The sequence below is a fragment of the Notothenia coriiceps genome, unplaced genomic scaffold, assembly GCF_000735185.1.
Source record: "Notothenia coriiceps isolate Sejong01 unplaced genomic scaffold, NC01 NC01_scaffold00023139, whole genome shotgun sequence".
Classification (NCBI taxonomy): Eukaryota; Metazoa; Chordata; class Actinopteri; order Perciformes; family Nototheniidae; genus Notothenia; species Notothenia coriiceps.
Window position 1 is genome coordinate 305,642 of NW_011355840.1, and position 14,350 is coordinate 319,991.

At 40.8% G+C, this 14,350-nt stretch overlaps 2 protein-coding genes across 2 annotated transcripts in view; both read right to left on the reverse strand.

The window, feature by feature from the left end:
• kpna4 (karyopherin alpha 4 (importin alpha 3)) overlaps positions 1 to 9,814 on the reverse strand; it is a 12,672-nt gene extending 2,858 nt beyond the window's left edge. The window contains exons 1-16 of the mRNA XM_010781353.1: positions 9,600 to 9,814; positions 7,729 to 7,773; positions 7,548 to 7,637; positions 6,010 to 6,039; positions 5,855 to 5,907; positions 4,942 to 5,037; positions 4,552 to 4,637; positions 3,819 to 3,905; positions 3,562 to 3,731; positions 3,036 to 3,080; positions 2,759 to 2,890; positions 2,488 to 2,616; positions 1,720 to 1,824; positions 1,537 to 1,608; positions 910 to 1,072; positions 714 to 808 (exon numbers count right to left, since the gene is read on the reverse strand). Coding sequence (XP_010779655.1) covers positions 714 to 808; positions 910 to 1,072; positions 1,537 to 1,608; positions 1,720 to 1,824; positions 2,488 to 2,616; positions 2,759 to 2,890; positions 3,036 to 3,080; positions 3,562 to 3,731; positions 3,819 to 3,905; positions 4,552 to 4,637; positions 4,942 to 5,037; positions 5,855 to 5,907; positions 6,010 to 6,039; positions 7,548 to 7,637; positions 7,729 to 7,773; positions 9,600 to 9,668 — 1,467 coding nt within the window. The 5' untranslated portion in view covers positions 9,669 to 9,814. The remainder of the gene's footprint in view (positions 1 to 713; positions 809 to 909; positions 1,073 to 1,536; positions 1,609 to 1,719; positions 1,825 to 2,487; positions 2,617 to 2,758; positions 2,891 to 3,035; positions 3,081 to 3,561; positions 3,732 to 3,818; positions 3,906 to 4,551; positions 4,638 to 4,941; positions 5,038 to 5,854; positions 5,908 to 6,009; positions 6,040 to 7,547; positions 7,638 to 7,728; positions 7,774 to 9,599) is intronic.
• A 1,542-nt stretch (positions 9,815 to 11,356) lies between these two features.
• Positions 11,357 to 13,868, reverse strand: LOC104954273 (ADP-ribosylation factor-like protein 14). The gene is made up of 2 exons (XM_010781354.1): positions 13,391 to 13,868; positions 11,357 to 12,392 (listed from the first exon to the last, which is right to left on the reverse strand). Exons 1-2 carry the CDS (start codon positions 13,703 to 13,705, stop codon positions 12,081 to 12,083), a joined length of 627 nt encoding a protein of 208 aa, XP_010779656.1. The 5' UTR covers positions 13,706 to 13,868; the 3' UTR covers positions 11,357 to 12,080.
• Positions 13,869 to 14,350: the final 482 nt, after the last annotated feature.

The window sequence follows — 14,350 nt, forward strand, 5'->3', positions numbered from 1 at the left end:
TCAATGGGAAGAGCCTTCAAATCAGCCAATACTTTAGTTCTCCATAACTTCAGCTTACTTTCAGCTACACAAACCATTCAACTATTAAACTATTCAGCCTTTTCAGCAATTGATTGGAAACTTTCAACTTTTTCAAAATATTTCTCACCTTTTTAAACTCTTATTTTAACATTGAAGTCAATGGNAGGTAGTACGAGCACTGAACATCAATAAACATGAAAAGGAGGGTAAAACATAACTAAGTAAAACATAAAACATCAATGAGGAAAAGTCAGTGCCAAACAATTAAAATGTAAACTTTAGACTTGAAGTGCAATAAAAGACTTTAGCATAACTGAAGGGAAAAACTATATAAATACCTTCTTGATAAAATAAAATATAAGCCAACAGAATCAAACAAGACAATAAATAAAGTGCAATACTGTCTGAATCCTGACTAGACAGCTTTAGAGCATGTCTTCCACATCAGTTTTAAAAAAAAAAAATTATCACGATAGATACGATATCTCTGAAAAAGCATATCGTGGAGACCTAATATCGTCACGACGATATATATCGTCATATCGCCCACCCCTAGGTGGAACCTTTTCTTTTTACATTCAAATATAAAATGTGATAGTCTAAGGCTTCAACTTTACAAATCTATTGATAACCAACAATAGATTGATACTTTGAACTTCAGTGAAATCATCTTTGACACTGGATTCACTTACATCATCAGAAGAGAAGAATTGATCAATAATTTCGTATGCCAACTTGTAGATATCTTCATTTTCGTGATTCTGCAGTTGCTCTACTTTTTCCAAACCTGAGGAACCAAAGAAAACAACAAGTCAGACGCCACACAATCACGCATGAAACCTAATGTTAAGAAACACAGATAATAAATCAAACATTGATGGGACTTACCGCCGCATTCCTCAATGAGGTTAGCAATGGTTTCAGCCTCATCGTCTGCCATCTTGAGGATGTTGCTGAGGCCGTCGAGGACCACCTGCACCACCTGAGCGTCCTTCACCACCAGCAGGTTGCAGAACGGGGGGATCACCTGCTTCTCGATCAGGTGCGCCACCTGCAGGCCGAAGAGGAGCGGTGAGGAACAGCAACATGGTATTCACTTTCATTTCTACTTTTACTAGTCATTTTGAAAAATGCCAATGACTGGTTTCAAAACAACACGTCTGTTGTCAAAAGGAATCATTTCACAAACTAAACGAAATTGAGAGAACATTTTTTAACTTCTCCCTTTACTCAGACACACTTCAGCCTCTTTTGAATTATAAAACATCCACTTGTGAAAGCTTTAGGAAATGTTTCATTATAACTCAATTGTTCATGTGATAGTTCTAACTCTCTGTGCTTATGTATTCTGTTTTATTCGATTGTTTGTTTGATTTTCTTCTTTAAAAGTACTTTTTAAAATAAAAATCTAACCCCAAGGACAGAGCTACATAAATCAAGTGTATTCATATTCCCATAGTTTTTCATGACTACATCTCATTGCTTTAAAACTTGAATTGTTTAGAAGATTCTTACCTGATCTTTCCTGCCACTTATTGTCAGGTTGCTGATGGCCCAGGCGGCTTCCTTCTGAGTGCCAAAGTCACCCTAAAAACAAAAGTACATTAATAACACATATCTCCCCCACGAGCTATTAAACAGAATCCTTCACGATCCTCTTGTTCTTTGCACTGCTTCTAAAGACACACGGACACACACCTTGTCGAGCAGGTGGATGATCATGGGGACGAGCTTGGCGTCGATGACAGCCTGCACCTGCTGCTGGTTGCCGGCTGTGATGTTGGACAGGAACCACACTGCCTCCTACAGGACAAACAACACAAATACATTGTTAAGGAAATAGAAACATAGACGTTTCTTTTTATTCAGGTTTTATCCTAACCAGAGAAGCCAGAAGATTATAATCATGTCACACCTTCAACTAGAGGAGGAACCTGACTGCATGGGGCCATGATTAGCACTCCCTCTTTTTAAAGACTTATGAGTGTGTGTTTAAACTGGATCAGAATCCAGAGGGTCCGCGCTGAGGGGTAGGACCTCTGGGCGAGACAGAGTGCTGTGGGCGGGGCCAAGGCGTTTCTTGAGGCTCTAATCATCGTCCGGGTCACAGTGGGCCTCTGTTTTAAAGTGACTGGTCTCAGATGCACTCCGATATCAGCAGAGACTCGTGGTCTTCAGCACCCTCTGGCCACCAGCCCAAGGAATCACTCATTCAATCACATCCACACCAACAGCCCTTCCCCCAACCCCCCCCGATCTGACTGGCTAACTTCAACTGAGGACTTCTTCTTCATCCTGGAGGTTCTTCATGTTGTGAATCCCTACAAATGACTATCTGCCCCATCTATGACTTTCACACAGCATTCACACGAGCACCAAGTCTCTGATTTCATCACTTCCAGGCAGACAACACCTGCCAGGGGGGGGGCATGTATGTGTGCAGGAGGAAGATGGAGGTCGTTTTACCTTGTTGATTTTCTCCTTCGGGTGTGTGAGGAGTGCGGGGAAGTGGCTGAGAGCGTCACAGTTGAGCACCACCTGGGTCTGTTCATCTGTGCCGGTCACTATGTTCCCCACGGCCCTCAGAGCAGCAGTCTGGGTGTGAAGAGGAAGCGTTACATTTGTTAAGAGAATAATAACCGTTAAACCAAACCATCAACCTCTAAGAGTCCATGCTTGATGTTTTATAGCTGTGATCCTTAACATAATCATCGTCGCGCCTGGTGTCCCTTCATACCTGAACTTTGACCTCCTGGTGGCTGAGCAGAGGGACCAGATGAGGGACGATGCCAGAGTCGATGACCATTTGGATCTGCTCGTTCCCAGCGTCCGTCAGGTAGGACAGAGCCCACACTGTGTCGACCAAGATCTGGAGGCAGCAAAGAAGAAAGGGAACTCATCATTACACTTTGCACCCTGAACAACTTCCTCCAACAGTGAAGCATTTCTTGAATGTGCTCTGTTAATAGTTAAGAGAGGCCAAGGCACCACAGCCTGTGTAAAAAACGACTTACGCTGACATCAGTGTGGTGGATCAGCACGCAGAGCGCCGGCAGAATCTGAGAACAGAAGAAAACAGGAGGGATGACTATGGGGAGAAAAAGACAAAACTTGGCTTTTTTTCTTTTATGTAAACCAGCTTTATTTGTGCCTTCACCCTCAGGCCTAACAACAAGAAACCAAGAAGTCCACATTTATTAGTTTTTTATTTATTCCCATTTTTTTTTAACATGAATGTTCCAAATCTGACGTGACTGGGATGGAAAGGTTTTTCCTGTGTCATAGACGACCCTCTATCTGTTAGCTTCAGACAGCATGAAGCATGTTTTTTAACTTGATGCTTTTGAATAGAAACTGATCTTTTTTTTAACAATCAAGATTCAGGATATTTTGCTCCTGGAAGCGTATGAACTGAAGAGTGGATGATTAACGCCTCACTTCTCGCTCATAAACACTGAATCATTGCTTCTCCACAAACACCCATGTAACCGTGCATCCAGCACACACACATGTACAGCCCCCTCATTCTGGCATACACACCTCCTGGATGGTCTCCATGGGTGGTGGAGGGTCCTTATGGCGGCACAGATTGACCATGACCCAGGTGACATTGCGCAGGAAGGTGATGGGGATGGAGGGGCTGATGAAAGAGAGCAGGGGCTTCACCACGCCCAAGCTGATCACGTAGTCTCTGCATTGAGGGCCGTCACCTGGAGAGAACACACAGATGGTTCACACGCCGTCCAGGGACTCACGGTATTTCTTTCCAACACATGCTCACACCAACAGCGACTCACCTATGATGTTGCCCAGAGCCCAGACCGCCTGTTCACACACGTTCTGGTGAGGGGAGTGAAGCAGCCTCAGGAACAGAGGCACAGCATCTACACCAAGAGACAGATAAGTATCAATCATAGGAGAAGTCTCGTACTCTGCTGCAGGGCTTTCACTCAGAAACAGCTCATCTGTTCAGAATCTTTAAATGACCACTTGGACACATCTACACTTAAAAAGGAATGGGCCACAACATGCTTAGAAATAAAAAGAAGAGTAAAAGTAGGAAAATATCAAAGTAACTTCACTGTATTATCGCTTAAATGTGGCATTCAGATCCTTAGAATCTTATTATTAAAGTATTTGAAGCCAGAGACACTTAAACACTGCTGTTCTGCATAATTCAATCATAGATACCATGTCACGCATGGTCAAGATGGATAAATCAATCATTTAAGTGTTTTCCTTTTCTCATGTTGCAGCTCGCTTTACGATGTTCATCACATCCAACATTTAAATGTTTTGACTAATGGAAATAAATAAATAATACTTATACAAAAATGCCTCCATTAAAAATACATGAATCCCCGTTGATGCATTTGACCAAAGCAAATGCAACGACATGTGTGGATGTCACACCTACTATAATAAATAAAAGCACATTTGTTTATAAAGTGAAAGGTAATAGATTGAGGTTTATACTGAGATGTTGTAGAGACATGAGAAAAGAAGGAGTTGTGTTGAAAGGGCTCTTACTGGACTGGACCACGGCCTGGGTCTGCTCCGAGGTCCCAGACGCGATGTTGGTGAGAGCCCAGGCTGCCTCGAACTGGAGAGACGGGCTGTGAAGAGGTGAGAGAGAAACAGAAGGCTGAGTTGAAGTCACTGTGACTGGGCTGTGGCGTAACAGTCAGAGCCTGCTGATGAGTCATTTATATTTCTGCCATCCCTGGAAGGTGAAACTAGAACACATTTACATAAGTGCTTCAGATGCAGGCGCGGATAAAAACCCTGCGTGTGCATTTGAATACATTTGAAGTGTGCATAAACTCAACATGATCTGGATAATGCTACTAATATTAAATCACATGTGAAAGAGCATGATGCGCTGCCACAAGCACAAAGAAACATTCGCAGCCTACTTACTTATCATCTCTGTCCAGACAGTGGACCAGTATAGGAAGGATCCCAGATTTAATCAGGTCATCAATGGGAGGGTTACGGTCACTGGACAACAACTTCCTAAAAAAACAAAAGAGAGCACAAAAGACCATTACTCATACTGATGGCTTTACAGAGAAATGCAAACAAGAAGAACCAATGACACACAGAGAGAAACAGCTAAAGAATGTCAAGAATCCACACAGTGTCAATCACGATCTCAGTGACCGCCCGGCTCACGTTAATTCAGGACACGTTGGAAGGCATCTTTAGTGTCAAGAAAGCCGCATGGTAGCCGTGAATAGATGAAAGAATACAAATAACTAGCTGTAAAATAATAAAGAAACATGTTTTCGGATACCTCGTGCAGCATTTTCTTCATCTTAAACAGGGCTGCACTACTGAGCCGCAGCGCCATTTACTATGTCCATTAATCAGACCGGGCTGACTTACTGTAAATCACCGCTGTCTAACAGAGCTGGAAAAACATTCAGTCCTTGAAATTTCAACACTGGAACTGTATTTTGCAAGAGGCCATCCATTTTAATCAGAGAACCTTTTCAGGCAAAGTATTGGTGCAGCTTCTCTGGCTCACAAACACCGGATGAACCAGATGTGAATCTGGATCACATTTAAAGTACTACTTCACTATTGTCCACGTTCGGTATAGTTCATTCATAGTGAACAGCCATTTTATTTTGGCTTAATCCAAATGTGTCTTTGACAGGTTAATAAGCAGCAGAGTACATAGTAGCGCTCTATAGTCCTCTGTGAACATCAATATGACAACATGAGAAATGTGACCATAAATGTTTATAAAGAAAGTCTAATAATATAAAACGAGATGCCAGCTGCTGGGGTAAACTGAAGAGATGAGTGTGAGGGGGGGTTTTCCTACCTGGCAGCCTGAACAGCACTCAGCTGGACGCCCTGATTATCACTGGTGGCATTCTGTAACGCAAGTACACAAGTTACATTCTGCATTATATACATAGAGCCCATAAGAGGAGATAAATGACAAAGAATAACAAATGAATGTAACATCCTACTTACTTGTACTATTGCTTCAAGGGAGGTGTTTTGCTGAAAAGGAAAGTAAAGAGTCATTAGTCAAAAGTACAAGACGATAAGATACAGTACATTTTTATCCAGTGGTTTGATCAAGGAAAGTACCCCAGAGTTTAATTCCTGGCAGTACTACGGGAGGCTGGGCCGGTTAGCTTCTAGCTTCACATTTCAACAAGTATTTCCTAGAATTGCTTTTGTCTGCAAAGTTGACACAGCAGGGAATAGAGCCACCAAAGCAACTACGAGAAACAGGACATTAGGAGTCAGGAAATACCACCCCGGACAAAGCAGTGACTTGCATTCTCACTTGAGCAAATCTGGTGTTCTGTTGGAACAGTCAGCAGGCCGGACGTGAAGGCCAGCATTCAACGGGAGAATGTGCCAACTGGCACCCTCACCTGACTGCCTCTACATGGAGCTGAAGGCCCAGTGTAGAATCAAGTGTGCAGAGTATCGTTCTTACTTTTAATTAAGCCCTGACCATGAAAGCAGGCCCAGTTAAATAAGAGCCGGCTGGTGCCTCCAATAGCCAGCCGATTACTGTGCACGGTTAAATAAACAGGGTGGAGTAAAATGCAACAAAAAACTAACTAGAAAAGAAAAACACCCAAACACAACCCTGAATACACAACATGAAGTTGACCAGTGGAACCTGGGAATGTTGAAAACAGCGAACGCTGGAACTCAGGTGGTGCTGGTTGAGTATTTAAACCAGATTGGTCAGTACACACAAAAGCCACTAATGTCTTGCAGTGAGTCAGAGCAGCATGTCATTGTTGATATATTGCTAAGCAGCCTGTTTAAAGTCAGCCTTCTCAATGGCACTAGGCAGTTACTGTGATTGAATTTCTGAACTGCTGAGTGGCTTTTTATTCCAGCAATACCACACGACCAAGAGCCCCCCAGTGATGGTGGGATTCTCGATGCCCTTAAGCTTAAATATAATGAACCTAATGTTTTGGCTTATCAATGATGGTAATATTAATGCTAACCTGAAAATAAAATTCCTCAAATTGGCACAATCCAAGGACTATTTGCATTATAAATAGTTCTTGTATGTATCACAGATTATTACCACACCCATATCTATAACTTTGAATATTTGTCACGAGAGTAGTCATTTATTCTCTTTATCCCTGCATGTTTTATCTGAAATTGAAATGCTGCATAACATGAATTTCGGTCCCAAAGATGAAGTATTGGGCAACAAAAGCACAGAAGATATTTAGAAAAGACTAAAATCCTGATGACGGACAGCTTTACAAAGTGCAATGTTGTGATTCTACAAAGGATGCTGCACTGAAACCGGTCTCTTACTTGAAGATAATGAGACACCGCCTAGCATGGAGAACGTTTGTTGACTGTATATTTGTCACACTTCTGCCACACCCAACTGAGATTGAGCAAGAACACAGCATCATAGGGACACAATGTTATCGTATCCTAAACCTCTGGACTGTATTGCCAGGGAGAGGAACCTAATGTGGGCCACCCTTAGAAGAAGCAATTGACTAGTATCGTACCGATCTGAAGTCTCCGTCAACGTCAGAGTCCTCACAGATGTCCTCATGGGGCACATTTCGTCTCTTCAGAAGGTGCTCATCTCTTTTGTTCTGTAGTGGAGGGAAACAGAGATATTACTTCATGCACATTTCAGAAGAAATTCATCATGATAAGAGGACAAGATAATACAAATGTACCAACCTTTCTGAGTTCCACCACTACCTCAGTCCTCTGTCTTCTCATAGTCTGTGGGTGAGATAGCATAAGAACATTTAGGAACTATTTTCTAGAGCGGCACAGATGTATCTGCATACAAATAACCAGCAACCATTTTCATCAATAGATTGGCAGTGAAAATAGTTCCAGCCATACATCAATCCCAACATGCCATTGCCAAATAGAGTGACCCTGGCGGCCTAATTAAACCTGGGCGAAGGATCAAGTTTAAGTTTATAAAAGCAGGGTCAATCTGTAGTATCAGTCATACCTGGAGCATTAGGTCAACATCCCACAATCTGCATGTGATTGCCTAACACCCTAAACCCGAGCCTGATCTATTTCGCTTTAGCTTAAATTACTGTAAGATGTGCCTCAACAATACCTCTAACTTACATATTCTTCAATATACAATTTCAATTTATGTTGTTATCTTTAAACAAAAAAAAACTATAGTTACAAGTATGTAGCAGATATATTATAGGGCACACTTATTCAGCAAAAACTGCAGTGCCACATTGAGTCTTTCATGAAGGTTTTACTGTTCAGTTTCTTTGTTGAAGCTGGTTTAAAGAGGTGCTGATTCAGTCTTTTATACAGACTGTACTGTGTGCTGCTGTTGAATAGTATCGTTTAGTGATCTACAATTAATCTCCAAAACATCCATACAAGTGATTCAACGCCTATCTAATGCAGTTTCAACACAAACAGGGACATGTATTATTGTGTTCATTGGAATTATAAGAACGCCCTAGGTGTAACTATGCCTGATAAACAGGTAACTGAGTATAAAGGTTTTACTATACACCTCACATTAAGTGATGGTATTTGTTGGTTATGCTTGTGTTCACCGACAGACCACCAAGTGATTATCAAGTAGCTAGTCGTATGTCTAGAGGCCTAGACCGCTTCAGTAGCTACTTGTCAAACAGGATGTGTGATTATATCCTGCTCATAGTTACGTCTTGAGTGAGGGCGCCTGAAAACAACACCCCTGCGAACACTAACGAAGCAAAGGCATATTGAGCCGACTATAAATCAAGTGGTAACTTATGCAACGTTAGCTAACGTGTAGCTTTGATCTAACAGTCATGTGATCGTGTTAACTAGCTGATCGTGTTAACCTCGTTTTCTAAGCATGTGTAACGTTGGTAAAACACCTAATACCGCAATAACACTACGCCACAATTTAAAAATGTCTAGATAACTGGCCAGTTTAAAGGCTAACTGGTTTCCGCCATTGTTTTTGGTGGTAAAGACGGGGGATGGGTGGAACTGCAGCCACCATCAAGCTCTACCAGCAAGCTTAACGGTGGCTAGCAAATCAGTTAGCACATAGGTTAGCTAACTGCAGTACCAAAATAACGCTAATCTGCCGCTCTGTTAGCTTTCCAAACATGCAAATATACGGCTAATAAAACATATAAGTCAGTTAAATGTACTTTTAGAGGCACGTGTATCAGTTTTCCTAGCCAACTCATCGACCAAAACCGATCCGGCGGCTGATATGCCTGAGTAGCGCTAGCAAGTCCCCCGTGGGCCTCCCTAGCATCGAGCTAGCAGAGTACATATAGCGGAGGCGATGAACTCTGACTAGCGTTTCTGACATGTTTTATAACCACCGCGCTCTCACGGTGAAGCGAAACCAGCAAAAGCAAATGGAGTTAGCACAGCCAAGGCCAGCGACATATAACTGATTATATTCTGAGGCCCTGGCCAAGGATTAAGGTAAAAAAGTTCCCGATGGTAGAAATTAGAAACGACGTCACAAGGAAGCCAGAAGGCGAAGCTGTCCGTGAACAGAGCGGCGCCGAGAAAAGCAAGAGATCTTCGACACCAATCTGTATAACTTTTACCTCCAAATCACGGCCCTTATTCTTGAAATTCTTCAGCCGCTGGTTGTCCAGTTTCTCGTTGTCAGCCATGTTCGCAGTTGTAGTTGCGGTAAATACAATCTAAATCGTGAATTTAGCTTGTGAGCTATCCTTTTCTGGTTCCCTTTTCTCAGCCTTTCGTTAGCGGACTATTTTTTGCTGCTCTGTCCGCGGTGCATACTGGGATTGCCGGTGGTGGAGGGCAGCCTCGCTGTGGCGTAGAGAGGAAGGGTGGGGAAATCCCCTTCACTCTCATTGGCTTCACTGTGAACGTGTCTCTGCGGGGCGCGCCACTTTACAAGATACAAACCCAGATTACCATGGATAAATGCTCACATAAATATAAGAGAAATAGCATCCAAAGTGTAAATCTGCCCTCAGGGAGATTCTTCTGGGCTTCACTTAATGAAGTTATCAATTGGAAATAAATGAAGCTAGTTGGAAATACATTTTTACTCAATAAAAGTTTAAGAGTTTTCAGTCAACATTTTTCATACAATATATTTTGTAAAAAAAAGACACTAGAGGGATTTAACATTGATATTGACTATTGTTGTGATTTCAGTAATTTACATGAAGATACAATTTTTCATTTATTCAATCACTGTTTATACTCACACTCACACTTTTGGTCTGATGTTGAGTAAGAAAAACGGGACAAACATTACAACGTCAAGATGAGGACATTTTTTATAAACTTTAAAAGTGATGGATTTTATTGTACAACAAATTAGATTTATGAGATAACAACAATATTGCAGCATGAATACAAATAGTAAAAGCAAGAAGGAACTCAAAACCAAATGTGGATTTTATTAATATTAACTTGAGATGTTACATTTTGTTTTTATCACTTTTTTCTTAATATTGATTTATTTTCTTAATATTTATTTTAATTTTATTTGTTAACTGTACCCTGATGTCAATGAATCACATATTTATGGTTAATTTACATATATATTTTCTTGAATAAAGGGGGGGGGGGAGAAACACCTTTGTGTCTGATCATTGTATTTAATGACAATTAACACAGACTACTAATATCATAATTTAGAAAACTCTTTGTTACAATTAAAGTCCCACATTCTTTAGTTAAAGTTTGTAATGATAGTCAAACAAATACTTGAATTTAAAAGTAGAAGTAATCACTATTCAGCTCGATGAGCTTTCATTGCACCATATTTTATATTAGATTATTATTCTTGACGCATTACAATGTAAGATTCATTTTCATTTTGGTCTTTGCCGTGAAGGTGTTTTGATTTAAATAAATGCAAGGCAATGTATTTCATATACCTCGTTAGAGGTTAATAAAAATCTGAATTTGCAAAGTGTCGAGTAACTAAAGTGTGTGAAGTAGAACGCTGCATTACATTTAAGTACCTCAACAGCAAGTAAGTACAGCACTTAAATGAATGTAGCTACTTATTATTTTCTACCACTGCATCCATAATATCTATTTCTTTCTAGTTTTACAGTCATTTATTTTAGCTTATAGATACTTTGCTTTACTTTAATTTATACTATCAGTAGGCTATAATAGCCAACGGCCGGTTTACCAATCCGGGGCGAAACAGACAAGATAAAATAAAGAGCACCTTTACTTATCCTATGGGAAATTGTTGTGCAGCAGTTGCAATAAAAAAATAAGCATGTAAGTATGTTTTAAGACATACCTTTAAAAATGCCTGGGATAACCCATATGTGAAATCTAAGAATTTGAATGTCAGGACTTTAACATGAATTAATCTTTATTTCATTGCAACATTAGACAAAACAACACTGACATATTGTAAGCATGATAATAAACACACATTGAAAACACGCCTTGAGTTGACAGATTTTACAGTTTTGTCGGCTTTAATTTGTATGATGTAGCAACATCTATATTTTACATCAATGTCACAAATAGGCCTTTGTTTAAGTACAATTTGTGTTGTACAAACCCAATAGTTATACAAAACAACAAGTCTTTATATTTCATAAAAATATAAATATAAAACTAAACATAAATCAAACAAGCAAAAGTTGCACAATTGGAGAACCGAATTGTTTTGACCCACAGACCAATATATATTTGGTCTGTATTTCCATGTAGAGACAACTCTTAGATTGAATCATTGCAAATACTCTATTTTGCAAAAGGTTCAGTTTCTCTCTCAGGCTCAGCTCAAATATCAGTTTTTGACACACCAGCTGTCTTAACCCAAGATCACAGCACCCTCATGGGATATCACCATGGTCCAAGGACACTTTGTCTTTATCAGCATTGAATAAAGCTTCTCTCTGTCAGGTAGATTAACAAACAAAACTGAGATAATATCATCCCTTTTCTCATCACCTCCTATACTCTGATCCTATAGATGCCACAGTGAGGCCATTTGCTGCTGAATTATACAGGCAGACAACAAGGACTCCTGCAAATCACTTGAATGATTCTCAAACCAGATTTCCCCCCCCCCATCATCTGCTGCAGAGACAAACCACTTTTTTCATAGCTGTGATACTGAACCCTTTGGACTTCATCTTAACCTTAATGTCCTCTTGAGTCTGTTTGAATGGAGTCTTCATCAGATAGACGATCCTCCTGAAGCCCTCCTCCAGCCCCACGCCGGTGGTGGCTGAGCAGGGCTGGATGAACCAGGTCCTGCCCTCACACAATCTTCTCAAGTCCAGTGTCACACAAAGAGCCTCTGCGCTTTGAGCGCCCTGGAGGTCCTGTTTGTTGGCAAGGACCACGAGAGGGACTCCTTTGAGACTCTCATGCCTCAGGACCTAAAAGTGGAGAAGAAAGCAAACAACAAAACTGAACTTGTGTACAAAATCTTTCAGTTAACTGGTTTATTGTGTTTAACCAATATCTATCAAGCTAGTTGAACACATACTGCACACTGTAATGTCATTTTAAACAGAGATAAGGGTATTTATTAAAATCTTTGTGAACAATTGATATTTTGTTCTGTTTGGCCTGCTGTACTGGTGCATAAGCAGATGACTAATGATAGACAAAAAAAACAGTTGTAATGAAATATGATTTAGTTACTCATACATTTTTTCACTAATAGAGCATGTGTTCTATTTTATTTGTTCTATGTCCTATATGTATTCATGTTGCACTGTTGGAGGAGCCTGTGACTTAAGTTTTCCATTGCCATATCTACACTGTAGCTACTGTGCATGTGACAATAAAGCCTTGAATCTTGACATAATGAAATGTTCTTCATACTACATATAAACTAAGCAAAGTTCAAGTGTTATTGCAGGGTGAATTAAAATATTATACACAGTTTTGGACAAATTGGTTTAGTAAAGTATAGTTGTTGACAAGACATTAATAAGCATGTTGTCAGGGTTGGGGAAAAATAGGACCCAAATGAGGAAGAGACAAGACTAAATACAGCGAGGGGTAATCACGAGACGAGAAACAGCCGGGCAGGGGAGGCAGAAACACAAGGGCAACAGGTGAACACAATCAGACACACCAGGGAAACTAACGACAGGGAGGAAAACACAGGGAGAAAAGAACAGCAAAATAAACCCAAACCTAGACATACAAAACTAAAAATGTGACATAACATAAAAATCGTGACACATGTTCAAATGTTCTTATATCTGCTTAACTTCTGCTATGAGCCATTTATTAAAGAGTACAACTCTGCATACATCACTCTGCTCAATGTAGCTCAAACATCCAATTGAAGTAACAAAAACACAATTCTTACTGAAGGAAGAATATGTGCAATTAAGAGTATAAAAGTATCTGTTTAAATTACCCGATGAAGTTCCTTGTGGGCCTCATCCAGATGCTTTTTATCCCAGCTGTCCACCACAAACACCAGTCCGGCTGTATCAGTATAGAAATGTTTCCAATAGGGCCTCATCTTCCTCTGGCCCCCCACATCCCACACCGTCAGGCCCGGGCTGCTCCTGTCCGTCTCAAGCGTCTCCACGTTGAAGCCCACAGTGGGCACGGTCAGCACACTTTCGTTGTACTTCAGCCTGTAGAGCAGTGTGGTCTTTCCAGATCCAGTCAGACCCAGCATCAGGACCTGTGCTTGTTTTCGAGGCTTGGATCCATGCAGGCCCATGTCCTAACAGTGCAGCTCGTGACTATAAAGTAAGCTTCTTCTTCTTTTTGTATAGCTGTGATAAATAAGCTGCACCCAATGGCTCCCTTTGTACTGACTATCTATAGGCTTAGTGTGTCCCGTCTCTTATAGAGACTGGCTGCAGTCAGTATGCTTTATGTGCGCAGAGTGATCCCTCCCCTCTGTTGTGATGGGATTCCTCTTGTGTCTGCGTAGCTTTCAGTAATGCTATTTATATCCAAAGTGATGGTGCAACTAACTGCATACAGTTCTCTGGTTACCACCACAGCACAGTTAGTAGAGGAGTCACATCACACCTGCTACAGATCATCAGATACACCAACCAGGAAGTCCATTTTGGTACACCGGTAAGATTATGTTTCTTCCTGGCTCGGTGTCCCTGAGCAATGTCATCACAGGAACATTCAGCTGGGGGATAACTCACCCTGGGCTGATGGGTAAATGTAGTTTTATCTTTAGACTGAGATTTTGTAGGCAAAATGTGAGCCTTTGAGAAACCTGTCAGCAAAAATGGTTTCTGGGAATCTGTTATTGATCCCAAATAAATATGCATACATTAAACATTTTGAATGACTGAAACAGACTTTAGCATTACACAATAGTGTACAACATCAGCACTGGACA

Bases quoted from the DNA above. Each gene is read 5' to 3' on its own strand.
- LOC104954273 (XM_010781354.1), bottom strand. From the start codon at position 13,705: ATGGGCCTGCATGGATCCAAGCCTCGAAAACAAGCACAGGTCCTGATG. The intron at 12,393-13,390 runs GTAATTTAAACA...CTCCACTTTTAG, and splicing joins CCCACAAGGAACTTCATCGG to GTCCTGAGGCATGAGAGTCT.